Source organism: Mauremys reevesii, linkage group 6, assembly GCF_016161935.1.
Source record: "Mauremys reevesii isolate NIE-2019 linkage group 6, ASM1616193v1, whole genome shotgun sequence".
NCBI lineage: Eukaryota > Metazoa > Chordata > Testudines > Geoemydidae > Mauremys > Mauremys reevesii.
The window spans coordinates 36,958,415-36,985,412 of record NC_052628.1 but is presented as its reverse complement, the minus strand read 5'-3'; the positions used below and the strand labels follow the sequence as shown (position 1 = coordinate 36,985,412).

Genomic DNA, 26,998 nt, shown 5'->3' with positions numbered 1-26,998 from the left:
GGCACAGAGGGGGCAGCAGCCATGCAAAGGTGGCAGTGCCGCTAGTGGGGAGTAGCCGTACCTCTCGCCCCTCCTGCCCAGGCTGCGGCCCGGTGCCCGCCCCTCCAGGGCTCCTGCAGGCTGCAGCAGATGCATGCGGGCGGCGGCCCCTGTGCACCCCCCAGATCTCCCCTCGTCGCACTCGGGCTCTGTGACTCCCGGGAATGTGAGCCGCCACCGGGGTGCGGGGCCCTGAGCCTGCTCTGGGAGGGGCAGTGGCAGCTCACACTCTCGGGAGCTGCAGAGCCGGAGCGCGGCGAGGGGGAAGGCGGGGGGCACACAGGGGCTGCTGCTCGCATGCGTCCGCTGCAGGAGTCCCTGGGGCCGGAGGGGGGCGGGGGGGAAAGAGGGTGGGAAGCGCCGGGGCCGCAGCCCAGGCAGGCACGCCTCCCAGCTTCCCCTCACTGCACTGGGGTTCTGCAGCTCCCAGGCGCAGAAGGACAGCTGTAGGTGGGAAACAGCAGCAGCAGTGCAGTCACTCCTGCCCCATGGCAGGCTACGCTCCCTGCATGCCCCTGCCGCCGCGGAGGCTGCCACCGCTCTGGGCTTGGGCCGCCCAGCTCCCCCCCGAGAAGTGCCCGGTTCCTGCTGCTCTCGGCCGGCAGATGCGGGGCCCAGCTGAGCTCGGTCCCTTGCGTCTCCTCTGCGGCGGCGCTCCCCACCTGCGTCCTCCCGGGCGGCCGTGGTGGCAGCAGCCTGGGAGCTTGAGAGGAGGAGTGGCCCCTGGGCAAGCGGGGGAGACTCCGAGGTGAAGTGGCTGCTTGCGCGGCCCGAGTTCTGAAGACTGACAGGTACCTGCTCCTGCCCCATCCCAGCACCACCTGCTCCCCGGCCCACTGAGTGTTACCTGACCCACCAGCCCCAGTGCCCTGTCCCATACTGTCAGCCACCCCAAGCTCACTGTGACACCAGCACCCTTTGGCAAAGGGCCCCCTGATCTTCACAAACAGCTGTCACCACCGGCCTGACAAACTCACTCACCCCACACGTGTCTTACAGGGCACTTACCCACAAAGAGGAACGTGGAAGGGATCTACACAAGGCCGGTAACTTGTAAAGAGTGAGAATCTCTGTGAGATGCGTGCATGGGTAATATTGAAAGAATAATGTATTTACCTTAAAAGTCTGCTTTATAGACTTGGAGTAGAAATTAGTCACTAGGGATAATGGCCCTTTGGGGCAAGAGGGATTTGTTACCCTGCCTAACCTGGCTGGTGATGCAATGCAAGGCTCAATTGTTTAGCTTTGCACAATAGTAAGACTTTAAATGGGACACCATCAGAGGCAATGGCAAACAATTGAAACGCCTTAAAGGTAAAAAAGAAACATTACAAAGCCCTTAGCATTATAAATAGCCTGTCAGAATGGGTAAGTTTACTAGTTTTTGGAGGTGGTTGGGGGGTGGGGGTGGAGAGGGGGTGCAAGGTGGAAGTTTCGCCTAGGGTGCAAAATATCCTTGCACCGGCCCTGGTAGCTGGACTTGATACTTCTTACGGTCCCTTCCAGCCCTACATTTCAGTTTTGAGGATTTCCTTTGAAGCTCTTTCCTCTTAAAAAAAACCCAACAAGTACAAAAACCCTGACCTGCTCACTAAAAAGGAGCTTAAAGTAATATATTTTAGGCCTTTTTAAAAACCGAAGTCTTAGTGTCAAAGCATGCAAGTAAATGTGTATGCAATTATGCATACTTTCAGCACTTAACTGGGTGGCAAATAATGTAGCTATGATACTTAAATGATACAATTATTTTTCTCTACAAAATTTCAGTCGCAAAAAAATCAGAGGTTATTTTTCAAAATCAAGCCCTAAATACTAACATTTTTTGTGTTTGACTAGGCACTATATGAACTTGAGAATACATCACTTTTATCATCACTATATCCACAATGTGCAATATTCAGTTTCTGCACCAATGGTCTCAAATGAATCATTTGAGCTATTTAGTCTTGGACAGCGATAAAACCCTTGTTCATTTACGAGGCTATCAGTATTTTGTCAGACTGCAAGTGACATATTTAGAATCTTGCTACCAGAAAACAATTGATACCTTTATTTATCAATTGTGAGCCTGAACTGCATCATTAGGACACCAAAACTATGAATAACTTAAAATTGAATTTGAAGCATAAATGCAATAAAAATGAAAAGCAAGAGACCATAGGTCAGCAAAATGCTTTACATGATAAAATCTAATGTACTTCAAAATACTGTATGATTAGAGACTTGAAAGAAGATCTTTAACTGGAGTGATTATACTTCTAAAAAAAAAATCTTAAAATTAGTAAACAAGTCAACTCCCACAGGAATACTTTTTTTTTTTTTATTACAAAAGTTTAACATCTATTTCAAGATACCTTCTAATAGGAAGACTGCTTGCTTTCGAAAGATCTTCACCAGTGTATCATCCAATTCAATTTCCTGGAGCTTAGAAATGAGCTGCTCCTCATTTCGACAAACCTTCTCTTGTGCATACAAGCCATCTGGCATTATTCGCTGCTGCCCCAGACCTATCAATGCTACTTCTACAGCCAGCGTTAGGTAAGATTCCCCTTCTTCTAAGAATTTGTGTGAAGGCAGGTGCTGGTACTCCAGAGATTTGCACTGCCCCATGTTCTCTGTAAAGGGTTACAAAACAAATAATACATCACAAACAATTTTTATCAATAATTGGTTTGCAATCTCACATTCAAACATTTCTTTTACCTGTTATTTTAATTAATTATTTTTAAAAAGTGAATTACTGTATTAACTTTGAAAGGTGCCACTAAAAATCACTCTTCAGTTTTGGTAACAATCTGTTTTCAAATATCTTTTTAAAGGTTAAGATAAAAGAATACTGCCCTATTGTAAATCAATAGGGAGCTTCCATTCAATTCTTTAGGACAGAAATGCATGCAACTATCATTGAAAAATAAAGCCACATGCCTATACAGAAAACACATTAAGGTTGCAGTGACTAAAAGCCAGGAAACTCAGGTAAGAATGAGAGATTTCATACTCAAGTGATAGCGGTTATGAAAAATAGCAACGGTCCCAACTTTGTATTCATAAGGCTGAAATATCAGCTTGCACTTTGAATGTCTTTGTTTTCACCCCATTCAGTAACTACCCAAGCCCTGATCCTGCAAAGGGCTGGTAAGGAGAGGACCCTTACATCTTCACAGTTTTCCACTGAAGTTAGTAGGAATCCATGTAGGGTCTGTCCCGGCAAATCCATTAGCAGGATCACAGTCAATGATTTTTTGACCATCCACCTGTTTGCTAGTCATAGAATCACAGCACTGGAAGGGACCTCAAAAGGTCATCTAGTCCAGTCCCCTTAGGATGACCAGATGTCCCGATTTTATAAGGACAGTCCCGATATTTGGGGCTTTTTTTTTTTCTCCTAAATATGGGCTCCTATTACCCCCCACCCCCTGTCCTGATTTTTCACACTTGCTATCTGGTCACCCTAAGTCCCCTGCACTCATTGCAGGACTAAGTATTATCTAGACCAGTCCTGACAGGTATTTGTCTAACCTGCTCTTAAAAATCTCCTGAGATTCCACAATCTCCCTAGGCACTTTAGTCCAGTGCTTAACCACCCTGACAGTTAGGAAGTTTTTTCTAATGTCCAACCTAAACCTCCCTTGCTGCAGTTTAAGCCCATTGATTCTTGTTCTATCCTCAGAGGGTAAGAAGAACAATTCTTCTTCTTCCTCTTTGTAACAACCTTTTATGTACGTGAAAATGTTACGTCCCCTCTCAGATTTCTCTTTTCCAGACTAAACAAACCCAATTTTTTCAATCTTCCCTCATAGGTCATGTTTTCTGGACCTTTAATCATTTTTGTTGCTCTTCTCTGGACACTCTCCAATTTGTCCACATCTTTCCTGAAATGTGGTGCGCAGAACTGGGCATAATACTCCAGTTGGGGCCTCATCAATGTGGAGTAGAATGGAAGAATTACTTCCTGTGTCTTGCTTACAACACTCCTGCTAATGCATCCCAGAATGATGTTCTCTTTTTATACAACAGTGTTACACTGTTAACTCATATTTAGCTTGAGGTCCACTATAACCCCCAGATCCTTTTCTGCAGTACTCCTTCTAGGCAGTCATTTTCCATTTCGTATGTGGGTAACTGATTATTCCTTCCTAAGTGGAATGCTTTGCATTTGCCCTTATTGAATTTCATCCTATTTACTTCAGACCATTTCTCCAGTTTGTCCAGACCATTTTGAATTTTAATCCTATCTCCAAAGCATTTGCAACCCCTCCCAGCTTGGTATCATCCGCAAAAACATTATAAGTGTACTCTCTATGCCAGTATCTAAATCATTGATGAAGATATTTATAAATTTTTTAAAATGTAACAATTATTTATGATATGGTAAATATATTTCTAAATGTCTTTAAACACAACTTGTTCCTTAGCAAGGGTAACATATAAAATTTCAGTATTGAACAAAGTTATAAATAAATGCATTATTATGTTTGTGTAAAGTTGTTTAACGTTTCATTCTCATATTATAGCATGCTTGTTGTTTTCTTATATAGCACCAAAGACTTGCATGGTGCTTCATAGATACACCATATTACAAAGTATGGTCCCTAACCCAAAGAGCTTACAAACTAAATCAGACACAAAATAGATTTTGACAAATAGCTATAGGAAAGACAACTGTAGCAATGAGAAGGGATACTGCTCTTGGGAGACCATTTTTACTAAAAAGCATATCATGCAAATGATTTTTTTTTAAACATATTTGCTGTATTTTTACCTTTCTAAATTTAAAGTTTTTCCAGAAGTAGATAGTGCAGGATTAGAAGTTTACTGAAGAAAAACTAGCTCAATTGAAAAATCCACATACAAATATTGGTTTAGTTTTTAACCTAAAACTGTTCTTAGATTTTTCTCACCCAAATGAAAAAAAAAATTGTTTCAGAAATGTTGATTCAAAATGAAATGTTTAAACTCTTGATTTTGAAAGTGTAAAATGAAACACAATCAACCTTTCTGAAAAAAATTTTGGAGGTTTTTTTTGGCCAAAACTATTTGCGAAATTCAACCCAAATCCATGTGCACAGAAAAATGAATTTTTTTCTGCAAATTTAGTATTTGCCAATTTTTTTCCCCATTTCTACTGCTGATATAACTCATTCTATGTTAGTTCTATAAGATTACCTTGTAAAACAACATGCATTACACTAGGTGTACATCATTTTTAGATTTTTCCAGTAATTTCTTAGAACTAGGATCTAGTATTTACTTATCCAAAGCAGCAAACCAAGTTTTATTAAATAGATATTTCCAGCATAAAAGACAGGCATTCTTCAAGCTTGAAATAATTATCAGCAATGTTTAAAGTTGTTTTCAGTTAAAGTTAATTAAAAAATATTTACTTCAAGCACTGCCTCCCATGTTTTCATAGGGAATGCTCTGCTCTGAAGCAAATGTTTCCTTAAAGTTAATTTGAAGAGGAAAAGTATTAAAATGCTCAAAATTTCTCAAGAAACAAATAAGATAAAATAGAAAAACAGTTTTACCTGTGAAGTCTGAGAAGCCATGGAAGCTTTCATCATCCACCCTGCAGGCTTCCATAAGGCTACTGAAGAGGGTGCCAACTGGATCCAATGGGTGCCCCACCCAGCCTTCAAGATTAGTTATTGAGGTTACTCCTTTGTGGAGAAGTTCTACATCAGGAAAATTAGAGAAATAGAAAATGATATGTGAGTTTTAACAATTAACACTAAAAACAAGACATTATCCTGGGCACTCTGTCCAACATCCATAGAATGCACAGTAGTTTGTGTTTATTTCTAAACAGAGTAATACTTTTCTTATTTTTAGTAATAAATATTACTTAGTTGCTGTCCCTCAAACATGGAGAGGAAAATGAACGAAGCTCTCTCACAGCTCTACTTTCCACATACTCCAGAGAGTTGCACCATGGGTCAGAAATTCCAACCCTAGTGTCTTTTTGAAAACTGTTATTTGCTAGCCATGTAGTCCCCTGGGTGGGGAAAGTGGGGAGAGAAAGCATCTTTGCTGAAAAGTTACAGTAAAGAGGAAACACTTCTGTAAGATAAATGGCAATTTCAGTTTCCTCATCCAGAAACATTGCAGCACCATTTTTATATTCTAAGTGAATCTGATAGAGCTGAGAGAACTAATAAAAATACTTTAAAGTGTTCCATTTTCATAAATAAAATATGAGCTTATCTTGCATCTAAATATTTATTAAAGTAATAAACTCAGGATGACAGCTTCTTTTAAAAAACAGAGTCAAGGGTTTAAATGAGGTATTGTATACAAGAAAAAGCTGCCCTTTAAATTGACAAAGTGTGGTTTCTTGTCATTCTTAAATTCAAGGCAACAAATTCCTCCATGGATACTTTGTTTCATAGCTGTCAACTATCAATCAATCAGAGCATGAAAAAAATTATTGTTTAGCACAGTGAATTGAAGGAAGTACAGCTGTAGTAATAGAGGTTATAGGGTCCCCAAATTCCTTTTCTACGAGCAGACATTCCCATGACAGTAGCTTCCTTTTGATTGCAATTCTAAACTTACGTTTCCCCTGGACATATATGTACTGTGTAAATACGTGAGATTAAAGGCCATATTGGTAAAAAAACGTAACTGCATAAAAAACCCACTGAGTGCAATAATTGTGCTCTATTTCTCCACTCCAAATACCCTTGCAGATACAACTCCTCCTGTCCCATTTCACAGGAAAAGTGTCATCCTCTAAGATTGATCATGCTTAATACACATCATCAAGCTTTAGAATTCTGGAAAGATTGCTTCTTACTTATCTGATATGTGGAGCTATTCAAGCAGCACAGCTACAGCATAGAAATTAAAATTTTCAAGCTGAAACATTAGTAGGAGGACTTCTTTTGGGACTCGACTGACATATTTATTGTAATCAATAACATACTAAGAAAATAAAACAATTGTTCCACCAACAAGTAGTGTGTGTGAAAATAAAGATTAAAAACCAAAAAAAGATTACTGTCACAATCAAGACTTCCACATGCTAGCATGAGTAACCTCTGCCTTCTGAATGACACCCTTGTACTTGAGTATACCTATTTTTGTCTGTTTATGATCTTCACTTGCAGTGTCACAACAAACAAAGGCTTCAATCCTCCAATCACATATCCAGATATTTAACTCTACTCATGTGGGATGCATCAGCAGGAGTGTTGTAAGCAAGACATGAGAAGTAATTATTCTGTTCTACTCTGCGCTGATTAGGCTTCAGCTGGAGTATTGTCCAATTCTGAGTGCCACATTTAGGAAAAGAGGTGGACAAATTGGAGATAGTCCAGAGAAGAGCAATAAAAATTATTAAAGATCTAGAAAACATGACCTATGAGGGAAGATTGAAAACATTGGGTTTGTTTTGTCTGGAGAAGAGAAGACTGAGGGGGGACATAACAGCTTTCAAGTCCATAAAAGGTTGTTGCAAGGAGGAGGGAGAAAAATTGTTCTCCTTAACCTCTGAAGCAATGGGCTTAAATTGCAGCAAAGGAGGTTTCGGTTCGACATTAGGAAAAACTTCTTAACTGTCAGTGGTTAAGCACTGGAAAAAAATCACCTAGGGAGGTTGTGGAATCTCCATCATTGGAGATTTTAAAGAGCAGGTTAGACAAAAACCTGTCAGGTATGGTCTAGATAATACTGAGTCCTGTCATCAGTGCATGGGTCTGGACTAGGTGACCTCTCAAGGTCCCTTCCGGTCCTATGATTCTATTTGAGTAATCCGACTGACGTCAATGGGACTACAATGACATGAATAAACCTACACAGCTACATATAGTGTCTGTGGGACTGGGGCCTAAAACAAAAAACTCTATGGGCAGGAGTCAAGTCTTTACTTCCATATATTGGAGATGTCTAGCACATTTCTGAGTGCTCTATTAAAGGGGAAAAAAGCAAGAGCTGCAACATTAAAAAAAAAAAAAGACATCTCAAACTAAAACAGTGTTCTCAGCTGTTCTTACACAGCATGGACCACATGTTGGAGAAACTGTCTCATGGACAAAAACAACATCCCTATGGCAACTGCAGCAGTTGCTTACGTGGAAAACTAATGTTAGAAAATAATTTAGTGTATTTTAGCTGTCTAGTTGGGCAATTTAGCAGCTGGAAATGAGAAACACCAGTAGTATGCGACTAGTCAACTGCTTGCAGACCACCAACAGGTTCCCCACACAGCACCAGTGGTTCTCTCTCTCTCTCGTGCGTGCGCGCCCGCGCACACACACCCCTCTCAGTTTAGAAAATGGCAAAGCCATATGATGTTGAGTGAAGATGCGTTACATAGTGAAATCTCACTGAAAATTCTGACAAGTAATAGTAACAGTTCTTTGCACTCATATAGAGCTTTTTATCTAAGGATCTCAAAATACTGTACAAACATTAACGAATATAGTTTCACAGAACGTCAGAAGGTCAGCAAGTGCTGCTAGGCTGATTTTACAGTTAGGAAAACTGAGGCAGAGAGAGATTGAAGGTTAAATTTTCAAGCCAGGTGTCCATCCGGTCTCTGCTTATGCTCTCTCACACTTATTTCTGTACAAACACCTTCACATGCTTTAAAAGTTTAAACACGTCATAATGCAGAACTCCTTGGAAGAACTGGGAATAGAACTCAGATCCCTAGCTTCCATTCCTGTTCTTTAACAAAGCCATCCCTTCTTCCCTGTTTATGAGGAGGCCTGTTCAGGTCCAAGCCACCCTTTTACTTCTAACCTTAATTTTAGATTAATTTGAGTGGCCAAGGACTGAACAGGCCTTTCAGAGACTAGACTCTTATGAGATAATTCCTTCAAAAATAAGGATGAAGTACGTTGCTAGGACAGTGCTGACAAAATTACACTACAGACGGCAGTGATTAGAGAACTTCTTTCCAGTTATATTAATCCGGCATCTTTCACAAGCACTAAAACTTAAGAGTCTCATTCTACACTAGGCATTTCTTCAAATATTTTGTTATCCTTTCTGTCTCAGAAATACACGGCACAAACTAAATTCTCCAGAGGGAAAAAGGAACAAACAAAAAACCCCAAACCATGCAACCACACACAAAATGCTCCATTTTAAAAAGATTACACAAAAGCAATATTTGTATTGCGATAATGCCTGACTCTCCTGATCAGGACCCCAATTATGCTAAGTATATTACAAAAAGAGATAGGGAGATATAGTCCTTACCCTAAAGAGCTTTTAATCTAATAAAAGACTTAGACATCCAAAACATTACATTTCTCACTGGTCAAATAAACTAGTAATGAAACGTTACTAACAGTCACCTCCACTTCTGTAGTTTCTAATAGAGTTTCCTCATGCAAAACTCCATACCAGTTTTTTGGACACCTTGTAACGTCCTTTGCCCTTCTCTCTTCCCTACATTTACCTTTCTTCTGAGCCCGGAACATGTCCAGCTGTTTCTGCTGCTGTCTTCTTAGTGTGTTAACAATAGCTATTGCTAGCCTCAGTGCTTCTCTTGGGTATCCATGAGATCGTAATGCATCAACCCTTGCACAGGCTGTAGGAACATGTTCTAAAACAGAGAACATAATTGGAAAAAAATACATCCATGTCTGTAACGCCCCCCGATTTTACTATGCTGCTTGAAAGGTTATTTATAAGCTACGTGAAGGGACTTAAAAGGTTATTTCTGAACCAGCACTTGAAGGGAGGATCTGTTCCTATTTCCAGGCCTTCCATTCATCTTCCCACCATCCCCCAAAAATAATGCCATAGAAACTGAACAAAGCAGCAAGTCATGGAAATGTCTTTCCGGTTTAGCCACTTACCATGCCAGAGGGGCCACCCGTGAGAGTCAAAGAGCGAGTTTTCAGTGTCGTCATGGTAACAGTAGTTGGTGTATAAGTCACTGCTGATAATGTGCTGTAAGTGGCTGTCCTGCCAGTGGAGATCGCATGCCTCGATAGCTCGAGTGAACACCGTCCGATGCGGTCTGTTTGATGAATCTGTCATTTTCACAAATACAGAAAGCTGTCATCAGCTTTTATTTATTCACATTTTAATAAATCATTCAAAATATGTTTCAGTCTTGCTGTCTAATTCCTCCCCTCACACTTGTGGTACCCCGTCTCCTTAAGTAGCAGACTGCAGATGACATTTTTCACATCCTAAATACTAGATAAATCAGATGTTTATTCCACTTATTCACTTTTCCTTCATAAAAAGAGAAAAACCATCAATATTCATTAAAACTAATGCTAAACGGTGCTCTGTAAATAGAACCGCCAACTCGCCTTCTATTTTATCAATGTATATTGAACACTCCAGTTGGCAGACAGAGGGCATTCAGCTCACTCCCACATTCTTCTTGAATCCTGGAAGGTCCAGTCCTGCTAGTATCATTGGCTTCTACCTGTCACTTCAGCCACGTAACTCTGCTGGAATACAGAGTCAGTGTGTTGGGGCAGGACTCTGATAAGTGTTGCTTTTTATTTTGTTTTAAAAGGTGACATGGTTCTACATAGTTTGAAATACTTGTAACCTTTGTCATATTAAATAATTTTTAAAAGGCATAAAATATGTGGAATAAAGTGAACATAGTATACTAAAAATCACAGCACTGATCTGAATTTCTATTGGAGAACTCCATGTGGCAGCAGAATTCTGTTGCTGCCAAGATGTCAGAGTTGAAATTAGCATAACAAGTTGGGCTGGACATTAGGAGACCCAACAAGAAAAATCTTTGTAGGGAGTTATGTGCTGAATGTTCCCCGTTTTCCCTGGCTACAGGTGGAGATTAAAAACTAATCTGTAAGTGAATGAAATTTGACAATTCCCTTCACAGGTATCTTTCAAGAGACTGCACGTGACCCATGGGAGACACCTCACCAGTCCAAGCTTTTATCTTTTTCTTCCGCAGGCATTAAATTTTCCTTTATTTTATATCAATTTGAAATCAATGTGTATTCCAAATATTGTAGACATGAGGCTTCCCAGATGCATGTTTCTGTACTGCAAGATTATATTCTTATATAAACAGAGCTCTTACTTGTATAAATGGAGGATATTTCCCCCACCCTGGTCCTTTGCCCAAGGAGGGCCGGATGGGACTTTCTTCAAAGTTGAACATCTCCTAGATTAACCATAGGGACTGCTGCAGAACAACAAAACACCTCCCCTCTCCAAGAAGACTGTGTCCTGCCTTTGCAACAGTCCCAGCCCCATGAATAGAACCTGGGATCTTGTGTCAGTGCAGAGTGTTAACCACAGGGTTGATCCCACAAATAGATGCTTCATTTTAACACATCTAATTTCATTTAGTTGCAGTAGCATCTCTTTAAATAGCTACTGAAAGCTTCACAACTGAAAAAAACCACATATAGAAAAGCTCAGAAAAGCATGCTGGCAGTGATACCAGCTTAAAGAGCAAACAAAAAAAACAAACCAAAAATGTTTATGAGATATACTTTAAGTACAATTTATGAAATTAACTGAAATATAGATACATGGAGCATAGATAAAACTAACATTTTTATAACACAAACAAAGGTTGGAAACATTTAGGATGACTTGGTCTTGAAATATTTTATGTAGTAAATACATTTGAACACACACACACACACACACACACCCCTTGCTCAAACTATCATTACAAAAATGTATTCATCCTCCCTTCACTTGATACTTTAGTTGTCCATACCAAGACCCACTCCCAAAAAGAGAGAAAGTTATTTGTCCCAGGAAAGAAAGTAAAATTTTGCAGGGATATATTAATATATAGGTTGTAGCATATGTTACAATTAGTGCATCTGTTCAGACTCACCTTGGTTAGCATTTGCACCCTGAGGCAAAGCATTGGTTAAATTGGGCAACTCGTTTCCATGGTTTCCATCTTCCCAGGGACAAACATCCACACTGTTCCATTTTTTCAGCTGTTTTAGCCAACTGGCCTTCTGCTCCAACTTGCAGTGGGGATTTAAGACTATACACATCCAAAGAGCACCTGATTTAAAAAAATTGCTCAATTATCTTTTCTATTAAAAGAGCAACAGCCAATGACTAATTTTAAAAACCTACGGAGTTTTACCAGATGGTATTTTTATAATATAATGTTTTTTCCCCTGCAAAGCCACGCTGTTAACCTCCAAGTGTGGTCTAATACTAGCAGACCATAAGTTCCTGACTCAGCATCATGGGGTTAATGTGACCTTTTTCAACTACCCCAAATAACTTAATTAGAATACACAATCTTTCTACTGAAACTGAACATATAAAAAGATAAAGCGAGACTTCATATGAAGCACTACAAAATCTAAAGCTTCTACTCAGTTTGTCAGAAAGGAATATCAATTTAAAATGAAAAGAGAAAGAATCCACACCCAAGTTACACAACTCAACCACCCATCCTTTTAATTCTGACAGAGGAAGCAAGTGCATCAGTTTAAAAAACAACGCAAAAAAGAAAATGTAGAAGAAATAGAATTCTATTTGCTATGTAATTATTTCCCAGTTTTACATTACAGTAAAATATTTTGAAATAAAACAAAGATATTAAACACAAGTATACATACACTGTAGACATATACCTCCACATCCTCAGAACTTATCAAAACCTATCCAAAGAACTGTAATTCACACACAAAATCATTTTCAAATCACATTTGGATTTGAGAGATTTAATATTCATTCAAGATTGCAGCACTTTTTAAATACAAAGACTTATTTTTACTGCCATTATTTCAGTAATTAGGTTAAACTGTAAAATCTGTTTTACATTCTCTCTTTACACAACTCAAAGAGAAAGTTGATTTGTGCTGACATTTCACACATACCATCAGTTCAGAATCTGACTCCCTGATACTGCATAACAGGGCATCCACAAATACTTCAGGGTCTGTGGCAACAATTTTCAAATGGAAACATTTTTCTCGGTATCAGCTGTCTCTTTACCAATGTGAACTTTGACAGCAGCATGAAGACGTGCTATTTAGCAACACTTCATTTGTTCATTAAGGATGTACTTTACACACTATAGGAGATTTGCAGAAGTGCCTAAAAACTGCATGACAGATGCCCAGAAAAAAGAATAATGATGCAGCTGGCTCACCTAAGGTGGTTAAACTCTAGTAGCCAAATAATAGCTTGATAACTAAGAAAGTAAAATGTATAAAACTGGAGCACACGCCATCATACAACATAGATTCCTAGAAGTAACTTAGCATTCTGGTATCCATGGTATGGGAGCGTATTCTTAAGTACCACTCCATGATGAGCCAATGGAAACTTAACCTTACAGGATCAACCCATCAAAACCCTCAGATGCTGGTGTGGAAATGGGGGCAGGGAAGTGCACAAAAGAGACACACCACAAAGTAAGACAAGGTGCAGCAAAGGATAGAAGATGATGTCACTAGAATAGCATAGGCGATTATTTGGAACAGTTAAACACACGAAAGGAATCTGTTTTAGAAGATGAAACTTGCAGAAATGTATAAAAGAAAAACATACTGAATCTGGAAGTCAAGAACTCTTTCTCCTATGGCCCTTTTTAATCAACTCTTAAAATTTCCTTTAGACACTCTGTGAAGTGGTTTAAACATATTGCAATCCTCCTAAGCCAAGTAAAATTGAAGAACTTCACTGATTATTTTTACTATTAAGCACCAATGTGCTCAGCACTGGCCCAAAACATACAATGAAGATGGTCCTTGCAATCTCCAAGATAAAAGAGGAAACAGTGAGGAATGGCTAACTGATTTATTAATTATTTCCTTCAGTAGCACTTATGTGCACTGAAAAGCATGACAATGAGACCCTCTGTATTAAAGAGAGGCTAATACAATTTAACACATTGTAACTGGATTTCCAATGATTCTAGAAAAGCAGCTAAATAAACCAAGGTCAAGCACAAAATTTTAACTGTATTTGATGACTATTCTAAATTATTCAGCAGGGCAAAATATACAACACTGAGAATTACAGAATGTCCTACTACAAAACTGATTTATGGTATGCAGGAATGCATAAAGCAATCAAAACCAGTCAAAAGAGTTAGTGAAGGCCTACCATGCATATATTACACTTAATAGGAGGAGGAGATGGGGCAGAATTTCAAAATATTTAATTTCAAGCATCTACTTTAATTTCAAGAGGACAACTGTGTTGTGAGTTTAATTATATCAGTAGCTGTATTCTCAGAAAGCCAAGCTATTTGGTTTAAGTTAAACACAAGGATTAATTCTTATATTAAGACCTTTACACAGAAATCCATGTGTCACACCAAATAGAGGTTATATTATGTAATTTCATTAAGTCCCACGTACAGAACGGAACTCCCCCATGTGCCACTTAAAATGTTAACTCCCACTGACATCAATGAGATGTGTGTTTGTAAAGTCTGCAGTATTGGGCCTTCACACTACTTTCAAGGTTAACTGATGCCCTTCTGGAGGAGTGGGAGAAGAGAGTTGAGCATGGAGAGCCTGAGGTACCACACCCACAGTGTGTCATTTTGGGGGAGGAAGTATAATGCCAGTGACCCCATTCCTCACCCCTGCAATTTTTTCTTAAGTGCATGTATGGTGTGGTGGAGGGGGCGGGGGGAAAATGTGCATGGGTGGGGCAGAGTTTCTACCTTCCTGTGTCTTGGGGGCAGCTGCTCCATGCTGGGTATTTGAAATTCGCTGCTTCCTGTCCTTTAACACTCTACTGCAGCAAGCTTCTAAGAAGGGAGATGTTTGGTCGTACCCACTATTCACCCACCAGCCAAATGGAAGAAGCCAGGAAGCCGTTCTTCCTATTTCACAGCAGCAGCTGGTCTACCTCTTGCTGCTGCTGCAGTAGACAAGCTCTAGGGGGCATTCTTTTAGATATCAAAGCAAAGCACAGGCTTATTCTGGCTTTGAACAAGGGGGTTCTTGGAAGCTCCCAGCTACCTTCTGCCTAATGACTCCCATATGGGGCAATTACTGGCCATAACCACTGCTTATTACAGATAAGGATCAAGTAAAAATTAAGGACAACTACCTTTTGTGAGGAAACTTATCTTATCCCATCCCAGACTCAGGGAAAAAACTAACTTAATTAAGAGAATTTCAGCGGACTTCTCAAACTTGAAGATTGCTGTACACAAAAAAGAGTCTGTACTAAAGAGAGCACTCCTGTACTCCAAAAAGGATATTCCCAATATGAAGAGAAATTCACCAGCTTGACATAATGAAATCAAGCTACCAACATGACCCACAACATAAACAATTGCCCCAAAAAAGACAAAAAAACCTGGTCAGAATATATAGTATTAGAAATGGGCACAACTGAACACTCAATACAGCTGCCATATTTTTCACTCAAAACTTTGGAGGCATTTTGATCCAGGCTAGAGTCCCTCTCATGCAGGCCCAAACAGACACTCCAAATCCATACACTACTGAGCAAAAAGTAAAGTTTGGATTCAGATTCTGGACTGCGTCCCACCTTTTTCCAATATGAAAATCCTCAAAGTGCAAAGGCAAAATATCACAAACCAATATGCAAATTTCATTTTTCCCTGAAGATAATTGGATGATAAGTCATGCTGTGACTGCAATTTGATATTAATTTCACAAGGGAACAAATACTAAAACTGTCACATCTCAGTGAGGAATTGTCTATTCTGGTTCCACAATAATCCTCTTGACCTGAATAAAGCTGTCTTTGCCTCAATAGACTTTTGGTTCAAACAGCATATCTTCAGAGATGTACCGCTGTCATTTGTCTCCAGTACATCTCATCCCACAGAAAAATGTATTTTATCACTGTTCTCCATACTGTGTGGTTTCCCCATACATATAGCCAAAGATTAGCATAGCTATATTCTCTCAATAGACACCCTGCCCCAGAACCAAGGCTGTAGAAATGGACAGTGTGTCCATGCTGACTCAGGATTTAAACAAGTAGAAAATAGCATTATTAAAGTGCTCAGTTACTGTAGCAGTAGGTGCTGTAATAATTACACACTCACAGTATGCATGTATTCATCAACCATAAAAAAAAAAAACAAAAAAAAACAAGGAATGTATACAGACTCTCCGTAGAGATTAAGTATTACTCAGTTCCCATAAATCCCATTACATTTCACCCCTTCCCCAACAACTGGAAAAACGCCACCTAATTTTACTGTGTGGAAACAAGATGAGAAATTGAAGGTTCAGCCTACAATTCAAGACTGATTATATTAGTCAAAAGAAATCTGTTTTCTCTAAAAGTATGATGCTCTGTCAATAATGGTATATAGCTAAGCTTGTGTCAGCATTTTCACAATAACCATTTTCAGTGGTTTATAACACTGCCGTAATAGGCTGAAACTTGGTATAAGGCCTTAGCCTGGTGGAATTTTGTATTAAAATGTTTATTTAAATCAAGTCTCTCATTTGCAAAATTAAAATATATATTGTATCTGCACACAAGTTGCTGTTTATAAACTTACAAAGTTTTTATGCTGGCACAACAAACTTTCATTTAAGAACCAAATTTCAAAAGCAGTCAACTCAGATTACAAGAGTAGCCACATTTAGAATTTTCACTGTTAATTGCCTGGATCAGTTTTCTTTGGTTAAGAGTGGCTATTGCAGTGGAATTATGTCAGCCACATTGAGTCACCATTTGTTGCATATATGTCATCATACCTCATTTGGTCCTATGTGATTCTATTGTGGAAGTATTGATTTAGAACATTTAGGTGTTATATATATGCCATGTGGATGTTTAGAAAACTGAAATCATTAGCCTTTTTATGTTAAAGGCTTTAATGTCAAAAGTGGCTGTTAAGATAGGAAATCTGTTTAGATGTTTCACAATGTAAAATGACTACACAGCATTATATAAACTTTATAATCCAAAACTTCTATATAAACACATAATACCCACATTGGAACAACAACCAGACAGTTAGCAAAATAACAGAAGAAAGTCTAGTGTGTACTACTCCCCCATCCTCAAGGGCAAATCCCCTACAGTCACTGGTAAAACCACCTCCTTCCTACATGCAATAAGAGGTCTCTATTAGAACAAAAAGTATTCAGAAGCCCCACTGGAGAATGATCCAATTAAACAGCTGTTTTTATAGAACAGTGAAGATGGAGAGTATTGTATTGAAGTGCTTACTCTATCATAAGAACCCCAAGGAGAAGTACTCACAGTATTCAGTCAAATCTGAGTAGCAATTTTATTCATAAAAACAATTCCTTAATGCACTCTGGTTTTTCTACAGAGCCTTCAAAAAGAACCTGCAATGGGTGTTGTGTTTCTTGGAGAACAGAATGTTTCATTTTGCTCTAATTCATTCTATTACTGAATTAAACTTTGATGTATTGATCTTGACAAGTGCTTCATGCTGATTGTATTGTGTATGATAGTATAATCACTCCCCATGCATTTCACACTAGCTGGCTGATTAATGCAATAGATTACCTGCAGCATTGATACATTCTGCACACTAAAATCTGTATGTGTGTTAGGGGGAGCATAGGTGTACCATAAGGGGGCCAAATGAACAGATTTCTAGTTCCTTTAACTTACTTCCTTCTTTCCCAAGACTGTTACATTAAAAAACCAACATTTCCAATGTCATGGGAGCAAGTGTGTTCTAGTGCAGAGAAATGGGAATCGGAATTCTATACTCAGCTCTGTTACTCACTCATTAACCCTTGCACAAGTCACTGAACTGTTCTGTGCATATATAAAGTAGGTTTAATACTGACTTTCATGCCAGCCTCAATTTCAGTGTCCTCAAATTTTAATACATTAAGAAGATGAAAACAAAATGCATCTCATGATTTAATGTGATTGTATCCCTTGTCCTCTGTTTTTTTTTATTTTTTGTTTACGTCCTTTGTTCTATCATCCCTTACCAAATTATACCTAGTTTAGGCTCTTAGCCTGCAAACTACTGTGACTGCGTGGAGTCCCACTGACTATGCCAATGGGGCTCTGCACAGGTGCTGGGGTCCACTCAAGCAAAGCAGTTTTCAAGATCAGGACTACAGATTGTCATCTCCTCAGGACATAAACTGGTTACGTCCACCAAATCTCAGTTAAGGGCCATACTTCTGATTCCTTACAAATAATTATTCATTTTCATCATTAATACAACAAGAGGAATAATTTTATCTACAGAGCTGGAAGAAAACACTAGGTGTCTTCAAAGAAACCCACTGGTTTACTTTCCTAGCATTCATGATAGTTTATTTTGAATGTTTGGAAATAAAAGGTAACAGCATTGTTAATACTAGAGCAAACTAATGGATATTAAAACTTTCACTAAACTGCTCATGGCTGTTTTTTAAATATATACCTTAATTATTCCCATACTAAATTCAAATAATTACTTATGGTCACAGTTAAGTTGTGAACAGAAAATGGGATTATTGTTCTGACAAAGTATAGACTAAATATTTCTTCCAAACAGTTTAACAATTACAAATAAAATTTTAAGAACCACAACAGATTCAAAATGAAAAAGAGCAAAATTAGTCAGATAAATTGTTCACTATGAATAGATCATCCAGCTCTACCGCACTACTTCACAGGGACGTTAAACAACTCAATTTTTTCTACAGCATTTCAACTTTCTTGAGATGAGAGGGACAAGGGGTTTGACCACAAGAACTGAAAGGGAGTTGTTGCTGAAATAAAGGACGGTTTTTGAAAATATAGTCGCATTAAAGAAGGCTAAATACACTCAAATAAAATCACTAAGATGCATAGAGGGAGAGGACAAGAAAAACAGCATGATGACCAGCATTATGCTTACATAACTGAAACATCACCACACATTCGCATAAGCCTAATCTATGGCAACATGTAGAGTACAGGCACTACAGCTGTAGCTATACACTGCAGTGAAAGGCAGGCTGTATCCACACTTGTCACTGTGGTGTGCAGATACAGGCAGCAGTGAAAGGCTCTGGTAGACGGGAGACAGCAGGACACTACACTGCTCAAAATAGCAGTGTAGACATGGGAGGCACTGCTTGGGCATGTACAGAGAGCCAGGCAGGGTATGTACCCTGGGGTTCAGGTGGGAAGGGCACTCTACTCACCTAAGCAGTGCCTCAAAGTCTACACTGCTATTTATACCCAGGCTAGCTGGGTGTGCCATGTCTGTACTGTACACTCTGCCATAAGTGTAGATATACCTATAGATTATAAAGCCATAAGTGACCACCAGGATCATCTTGGCTGTTCCGCATAAAAACACAGGACCTTAGAACTTCCCTGAATTAATTTCCATTTGAACTACAGTATAGCTTTCAGAAAAGCATCCAATCAATTTAAAAATTGCCAGTGATGGAGAATCCACCACAATCCTTGGTCATTTGTTCCAATGGTAATTACCCTCACTTTTAAAAATACATACCTTATTTCTAGTCAGAATTTGTCTAGGTTCAACTTCCAGCCATTGAATCTTGCTATATCTTTATCAGGTAACTTATCAAATTTCTCTTCTCTGTGAAGGTATTATAGACTGTATGATCAAGTCACTCCTTCACCTTCTCTTTGAGGTCCTGGAATCTCTCTACAAGGCATGTTTTCTAATCCTTTAATCATTCCCATGGCCGTTCTCTGAGCCTTCTCGAATTTATCTATATCCTTCTTGAATTGTGTACGTGAGAACTGGGCATGGTATTCCAGTAGCTGTCACAGGATGGGATTCTAGTACTCTTCAACAAGAAGGGACCTGAATAAAATCACTACGGCCCAATGGCTTGGATCTCAGAATATCAGAACTCACTGAAGATGCAACCACTCCATAGTAGGGTGACCAGATGTCCCAATGTTAGGGGCTTTGTCTTACATAGGCAATTATCTCCTCCCTCCCCCCCAAAAAGGGTCTTGATTTTTCACACTTGCTATCTGATCACCCTACTCCATAGGCATGTATAATCTACTTTCTCTGGTATTTACTGGGGGTAATATCAGAAGATTAGATGTTGGCTCATGTTATTCTTATGTTTTAAAAAAACAGAAAAGTGTGCTCTATGAAATATAGGTCTGCAACTAATTTCAGTCACAAGTCAAATTCTGCACTTAATTATGGAAGCATTGGTCATGGGTCTCAGAGAAGGATGAAATTAGTTTTTCACTTGAAGCAGGGATTCAACCACTTAGTTATAAAAGGACTATTACAACATATCCTCAAAATTACAGCACTTACTCTGAGTACACTATGAATTTTCAGGAAAATTTACAAGTTAATCAGTTAATTTGTTTAGGAACTAAAAGTATTTTAAAATAGGTTTCTGAAGAAATTTAGCACCCACCATCTAGCTTTTTTTTTTTGTTAGGTCCTGAATAATCTTAATGGAATACAGACTCTGAACTTCCCAAATAGCAAACAAACAAACAAACAAACAAATAAATAAATAAATAAATAAATAAATAAATAAATAAACCATTCACAGAAATCTTGCACATTGACTTAATTTCAATAATGTTGTTCACGGTAACAAATAGTAGTTTCTGCCATTAGTTTTCATAACTGAAAGCAGGGTCTGACAAATGCTGTTCTATTACACAAAATTGAAAGAATCATCCTTACTTCAAAAAGGCTACCATCGCCTATTGTCTTACTAGAACTGGGGCCACAAATGCCCTCAGTTAAGATGCCCTCTTTCAAGAGAGTCACTGCTTTCCGTTCTTCCCAACAAAAGTGAGAGGAAACTGGTCTCTGGAAATATAGGTGTGCTCCATCTTTCTCAAGACCATCTAGGCTTCACTCCCAATGGGATCATTAGGAGACAATAGCCATTTTGAAAAAAGGCAGTTATTCACAGAATTCTCTGTATTAGCACATTATTTATCACCCTCTGCTGAAGAAGAATTTTTTAGTTATGATGAACTCGAGCAAAATATTATCATTAATCTAAGAATTTTTGAGAACCATGTGTTGCACCAGACATAAGCAACAGAAAGAGGAAAAATAGAAAGTGATGTTCTGACTTCTACAGTTCACTGAAGTGGAGAGAAACTTGCCAATTCATTCTGGCTGCTTTGGGCTGCTCCAGAGCAGGGTAAAGCATCCATAATGTGCTGGTGAATGTGCTACTAAAAGTTTTTTAAAAATTAAAAATTAAGATTGATATTATATTTTACTCACTTAAGATACAACCCAGACAGCAACATTTTGTGTTTTTTGTTTAGTGTTTATATATGAACTTTTTAAATTAGAGAGTCTCTTATCTGGGAACTATGTTAAACTGGAATTAAAAGTTAATACATATCACTAATTAAGGGCAAAAAAATATCACAGGCATGTTATAATTACATCATTGCCCCCTAAAATAAAAGCATTCCAAACCCAGGAAACTCGAGGTATGATTAAACTTAGAGAAATCTAAACATTTGAAGGCAAGGAAAAGTATAGCTAGGGAACCCAAAACAGTCATAACGCCATCCTGTAGTTACAGGAGACAAAAAGTCTAATGCGTCTGAAAATCAGTTTAAGCTAAAGCTTCAAAACACTTGTTAGAGCCACAAACCCTTGATTTAACAGCAGTCAGTTTGAACATAACATATATATGAATTGGATAACAAACAGCAGAAGCAAAAGGTAATGACAAGATCACAAAGAAGAGAAGTTTCACACACAACTGAGATACTGTGTAGGGCCACTGCTGTTCAATTTCTCATAAAAGAAGTCATCCAAAGCTATGCTTTTCAAGTGGCAAAATTTGTTTATGACACTAAAGTCAGAAATAGTTAGTTTAGTACCTTAAACAGCATAAATCAATCTAGGACACATTTATACATGTTAGCGTAATATTCTGTGAAATGGCTGATATAATTTAATGGAAGTGCATATAACGTGCAGATTTTTTAATCCAAAAAAATTGCAAAACAACCAATTTAATGGTGGGTAACATCTGCAACATACTGACAGTGAAAAGGGATTTATTAATTCATGTTAGCACTTTGTTCAATTGCAGTTAAGACTGGCCAAAAGGATGCTATGCTGTATCAAAAACTGCATTATATATAAGAGAAAGGAAGCAACACCAATGTAAAAGGTCAAGAGAAGATGATGAACTGAGTATACTATAAAGGCACCTGACCACCTTAGGAATATATGAATTTCACAGTCTACTTTCAAGTGCTTAAATTTAGTTGCCTAAATACATACTTAGGCACCTAATTAAAAGTATCCTTATTTTCCAAAGGTGCTGGGCACTTACAACGCTTATGGACTTCAAAGGATGTAAATGTCAACAGGAGCTTCAGATGCCCTGCACCTTTGGAAAAATAAAGTTACTTTTAATTCAGTGCCTAAATAAGGACTTAGGAAACTAAATTTAGGCACTCAGGCTTGAAAATTATGGCCTACATCTGTCCATTTTAACAATACTATGAAATACATGGGAGAAACGGAATCTTTCTGCAGTGTACGTGTACCTTAACAAAAAAAACAAAAAGATAATAGTGACCTTTTAATATGCAGCTGCAGAAAAACAAAAACTGGAATGACTATTTAGTCATGGTAAATCTTGTTCATGGTAGCATTTAAGTAGTTGCTAAATTTGGGGTCAGGAAGGAATTTCTCTTGGGCATATTGGCAGGAACCTTAGCTGTTTTGTCTTATGATGAAGTACTGAGCAGAGGTCATCTGTTTGAAATAGCTGGCATGCCCCGTACAATTTATTTTCTGTAATTGCAAAGTGAAGAGTCACTAAAGGCCTTCCTATCTTCTACTTCCAGATTTCTATTTAGTTTAGGTTAAAAAAAATCAAACTTGATATGTCCTAGATTAGAATACAAAGATTCTCTCAGAATACATGAAAGTAGTTTCAAAGACAGGAAAATGTTATTTAACACCTTGAAAAAACTGTTTCCCCAGAGTAAAATAGTAATTAAATCCTAACTAATTACAACCTCTAACGATCGTGTGTTTAAATTAAATTTCAGTTTGGGAGGATAAATTTACTCAAAAACTAAAAATTTGAAAACGAGCATTAAAAAGCACAAATATGTTGTAACAATTCTCCACGTGATCTGAATTCATACAAGATTTTTATCTTCAAGTTAGCAAGTCTTCCTAATCGTTCATAATATAAATAAATAATATATTATGTACCACTATGGTTGATAAAATTGACATAAGAATATTAACAGAATGTTAATATGAATACAATTTAGCTTAACTACAGCATATCAAAGTTTTTAAAAATCTCAACTCGTCTTGAGCATACAATAGCAGTTTCCACGAGTAAAAATTCATTTAAGGGCTAATCCATTAGGCAAGGAGACAACAAAACTCTTGCCACACAAGAGATACATGTGCAGGAGCAGCCCTTCCACTAGGTACAATCAAAGATTTCAGAGGTGTCTCCCAAGAAGGCTTTATACTGGTGTAGGACTCAGTGACATCACAAGAATGCTTCATAATTTAGCAATACTAGTCAATGCATAGTGGTTCAACTGGGTAGGTGAGTGTGGGGCTAATACAACAAGACCTTGAGAGCAATCCCTATTCCTGCTGATGTCAATGAGAACTGAGGGCATTCAAAGAGTACCTCAAAGATCAGAGCTATAGTATGAAAAAGGCAAATCCAAGTAAGTAAAATCTCAGCATCTCAAATTAACTGAATAGCCATTGTCCTGTCTTATAAGAACCTCCTTGGCAGACCCTCCCCCTGGGGTAGGGCACATGTGGAGAGCTATTGTGCCTTTGGTTCCATCAGAAACTATTCTTTTTTTTTGTTTGTTTAAAAAAGTGAACTAAATATTGTTTTAAAAATCAAAGTGGGGGGAAAAATCTATTAGAAATGTTTGTTTTGAAACATGCAAATTGTGTGAAGTTTCTTTACTGCAAAGGCAGGCAAGTGGGTGGAAAAAGATACTGAAAATGGGAGATCAGAAAAAAAAATCTGATCCTGTAATCTACGTGTTGACAAGCTGTTGGGCTCCATCACTCCACCAAGTAGTAGATACTTGTCTTGGATTCTTCTACTTGACTGCTTTCATCAGATTAAGCATCTGGGATTTAATTTAACAGTTTCAGCTTTATTAAGCTGTCACAAGAGCGGCCCCACTTTGATAACAGTAGCTGCTCCAATTATGGCTTGGTTTAGGGTTGACAAGTATAATGATTCATTCGTGGCACATGAGAAGCAATAAAAGGTTGTTTTGCATTACAGCTTTAAAAATGTGGGCACTTTTTTCATTTAATTTGTCACTTAGCTTTTGCTAAGAGGACATTTAAATTGCAGTAAAAGGCAAATGGGGCTTTTAGTTTAAATGTAATCCCCATATTTAAATGATCTGTAATGGTGTAGTGTTCGAGTGGGAACACTATTGTCTCACAGTGGGCCCTGATGGTGACATGTGACATTTGTATTCAGGTCCTGTATTATCCATGTGGCTAAAGGGCTTCCAATTTCATTTCACAGCCAGAAGCCTGCAGAAAACACCAATTAACTTGCAGATCCCATTTGCCGACAAAACTCAGCTTCTTCTCGATGCCTGGCATCTGGCAGTGCTCAGCATTTAATTCCAAAGCAAAGCCTTGCAGCAATGTGATCCCTGGGCTGGGGCACAAAGTCAAATTTCCCCCTTTTATTAAGAAAGAAAATCTTTTCACTTTCGTAGCTCAGAAGCAACTTTTATTTAATTTTTGATGGATGAATATTAGAGAATTATTACTGAAGTCAAACTGCAGGGACTTTTTAACCTACGGATAGAGATAATTTTTTCAGAGCAGAAAGAGGGCTGACTGACCTTTTATTGAAATCAGAGAACTCAGTGCAACATGCACCAGCAGACTTTTACTTCAGGGGATTATAACCATCTCAATATTCCTCTATTTTATCAATGCAATTTAATGGCAGACCAAAGGGGTTCATATTATAATTAATAATGCGGCAATTTCTCAGTTTTGATCAATGGTAATTGAGGGTTAAACTTTCTAAAATCAGCATGTGGTATTTTACTGAGGTACCATTTAAAGAGCATTATTCCAGCTCAGAACTTTGAAAAAGTTATCTATGTGCCATTGTAGCAGGTGGGGTGTACTAAACATATGAGTGTAATGATTCACACAAATCACTATAGGCACTATCAATGTCTCTAGCATCAACATGCTACATCTGTAATCCGGACATCTCTAATGGAACATATTTTAGTTACGCTGGAGACCCTCCTTCAGCAGTTTGTTTTCATCATATTCCTTTTCACTGTTTTTAAACACAGCTTGCTGCTTAATTCTAGACCTTCATATTAGAAATTACTTGTGTGACCCCTCCAGTGCACTGTATCATCTCCTTTGGATGATGCTAGCCTCACAATGGATGCCAGGATAATCAATAAAAATTGTCTTGCCCAACACTTCCAAACTTAAGGCTCAATCATGCTTCTGCTAAAGACTAGGGAAGTTTTACTAAAGACTTGAATGGGAACAGACCCTCTGTCCCCTGTCTAACTTCTTATTCCAATTACCATGCAAGTGTCCACTGCATTGCAGGAAGCATTGGTTAAGTTTTTATGAAAGGATCAACCCAGTCACAGAATAAAGCTTATTACAGTAAGCTTAAAAAAATATGCCCAAAATAAAACTAATGCCTAAGGGTTGGTAGGCTACAAAATTAAGCAACTCTTTATTAAATAGAACCCATACTTACACTTTACATGTGCTTTCATAACTACAATACAAAAGCATTATTTACCCCATGAAATAATCAAGAGCTTAATTAACATACAATATTTAAAAAAAAACACATTTGACTGTGATTAACACCACTGCAAGCATTTTCTTCATAGATTTAAAGGGGAAAATTCTAATTTGTATATACCATTCTCAAAGCAGATCACTCTGAGCAGACAAAAAGGTAAATATGCTGTTTTACCCTTACATATAGCATGCCTAGAGGAAAAGAATCAGACATGCTTCTGATTTCAGGAGGTACAATCAAATTTGTTACCCCTCAGCATCTGTATGAGATCTCCCTTGCCACTGTTGCACAAACAAATAGCTGGTCCTCAATATCACCCTGCTCTTCATTCTGCGGATAACTGTTTTTACTTTGGGCTTCCTAATACCCTTGTCTTCTTCAATGCTCATATTTCTCTCTCAGGTCTGTGTCTTCACTATGAAACAGGTGTATTCTTAACTTGAGGTAAAACCCTTAGTGAAAACAAGGCAGTTTGTAAAGTCCACATGTCAGCAGGTTAAGACTATGGGGAAGTACAGTCTGATCAATTCCAAAATTTCAGGGAACATTCTAGGCATCAGTAGGAACAGTCCTATTGATTTTGGTTACAATCAGAAAACTGGGAAAAGCCTGATTTCCACACTTTTCCCATTTGGTGCTACACATAGAGGAGTACTGAGACATCAGAGGTAACTCAGCCACTCACCACTCACTCCAGGTCATCTGCATACTTCAATACCATTGGTTGAGTCAGCAAATAAAACTACAGGTCAGGACTGAGGTGCCTTGATAGAGGGTGTGCATGGGTTCAGGACCGAAGTAGAGGAGACTGCGTCAGATCAGGAGCTACCATGCCTAATTAGAAGTGAGGATGGAGATTTCCACTGTGACTGCCTACACACACCATGACTGCTTCAGACAAGATCATTTTACCTTTGACAAAACTGTTATAATTCATCTACACAATGCCCCCACTTGGTGCTCTAGGCAAAGAGATTCTTCTACTTGCAGCACCAGATGGGCACTGTCAAGGGGTGACATGGCCAACGCAGGCAGCAGGGTGAGGATCAGGGTTACTTAGAAAGTAATGACTGACTCAGGGTATGACTACACTACAGCCACAGACTAGACACTTCCTACATCAATGGAAGCAGTTTTTCTATCTTTGTAGTTAATCCAGGTCTCTGAGAGGCAGTAGCTAGGTTGACAGAAGACTTAGCCGCATCTACACCTGGGCTTATGTTGACCTAACTACGGCACTCAAGGCACAACATTTTTCACAACATAGCAAGGGCAAT

General features: G+C 38.5%; 1 protein-coding gene across 8 annotated transcripts in view; it reads right to left on the bottom strand.

The window, feature by feature from the left end:
- Positions 1–26,998, bottom strand: part of ZSWIM6 (zinc finger SWIM-type containing 6) — a 155,299-nt gene that overhangs the window by 27,645 nt on the left and 100,656 nt on the right. For 7 of the 8 annotated variants that reach the window (XM_039543935.1, XM_039543938.1, XM_039543942.1 and 4 more), the window contains exons 5-9: positions 11,846–12,025; positions 9,852–10,028; positions 9,449–9,595; positions 5,568–5,714; positions 2,394–2,654 (exon numbers count right to left, since the gene is read on the bottom strand). In XM_039543935.1, coding sequence (XP_039399869.1) covers positions 2,394–2,654; positions 5,568–5,714; positions 9,449–9,595; positions 9,852–10,028; positions 11,846–12,025 — 912 coding nt within the window. The remainder of the gene's footprint in view (positions 1–2,393; positions 2,655–5,567; positions 5,715–9,448; positions 9,596–9,851; positions 10,029–11,845; positions 12,026–26,998) is intronic. The other variant, XM_039543937.1, reaches the window with a different exon arrangement.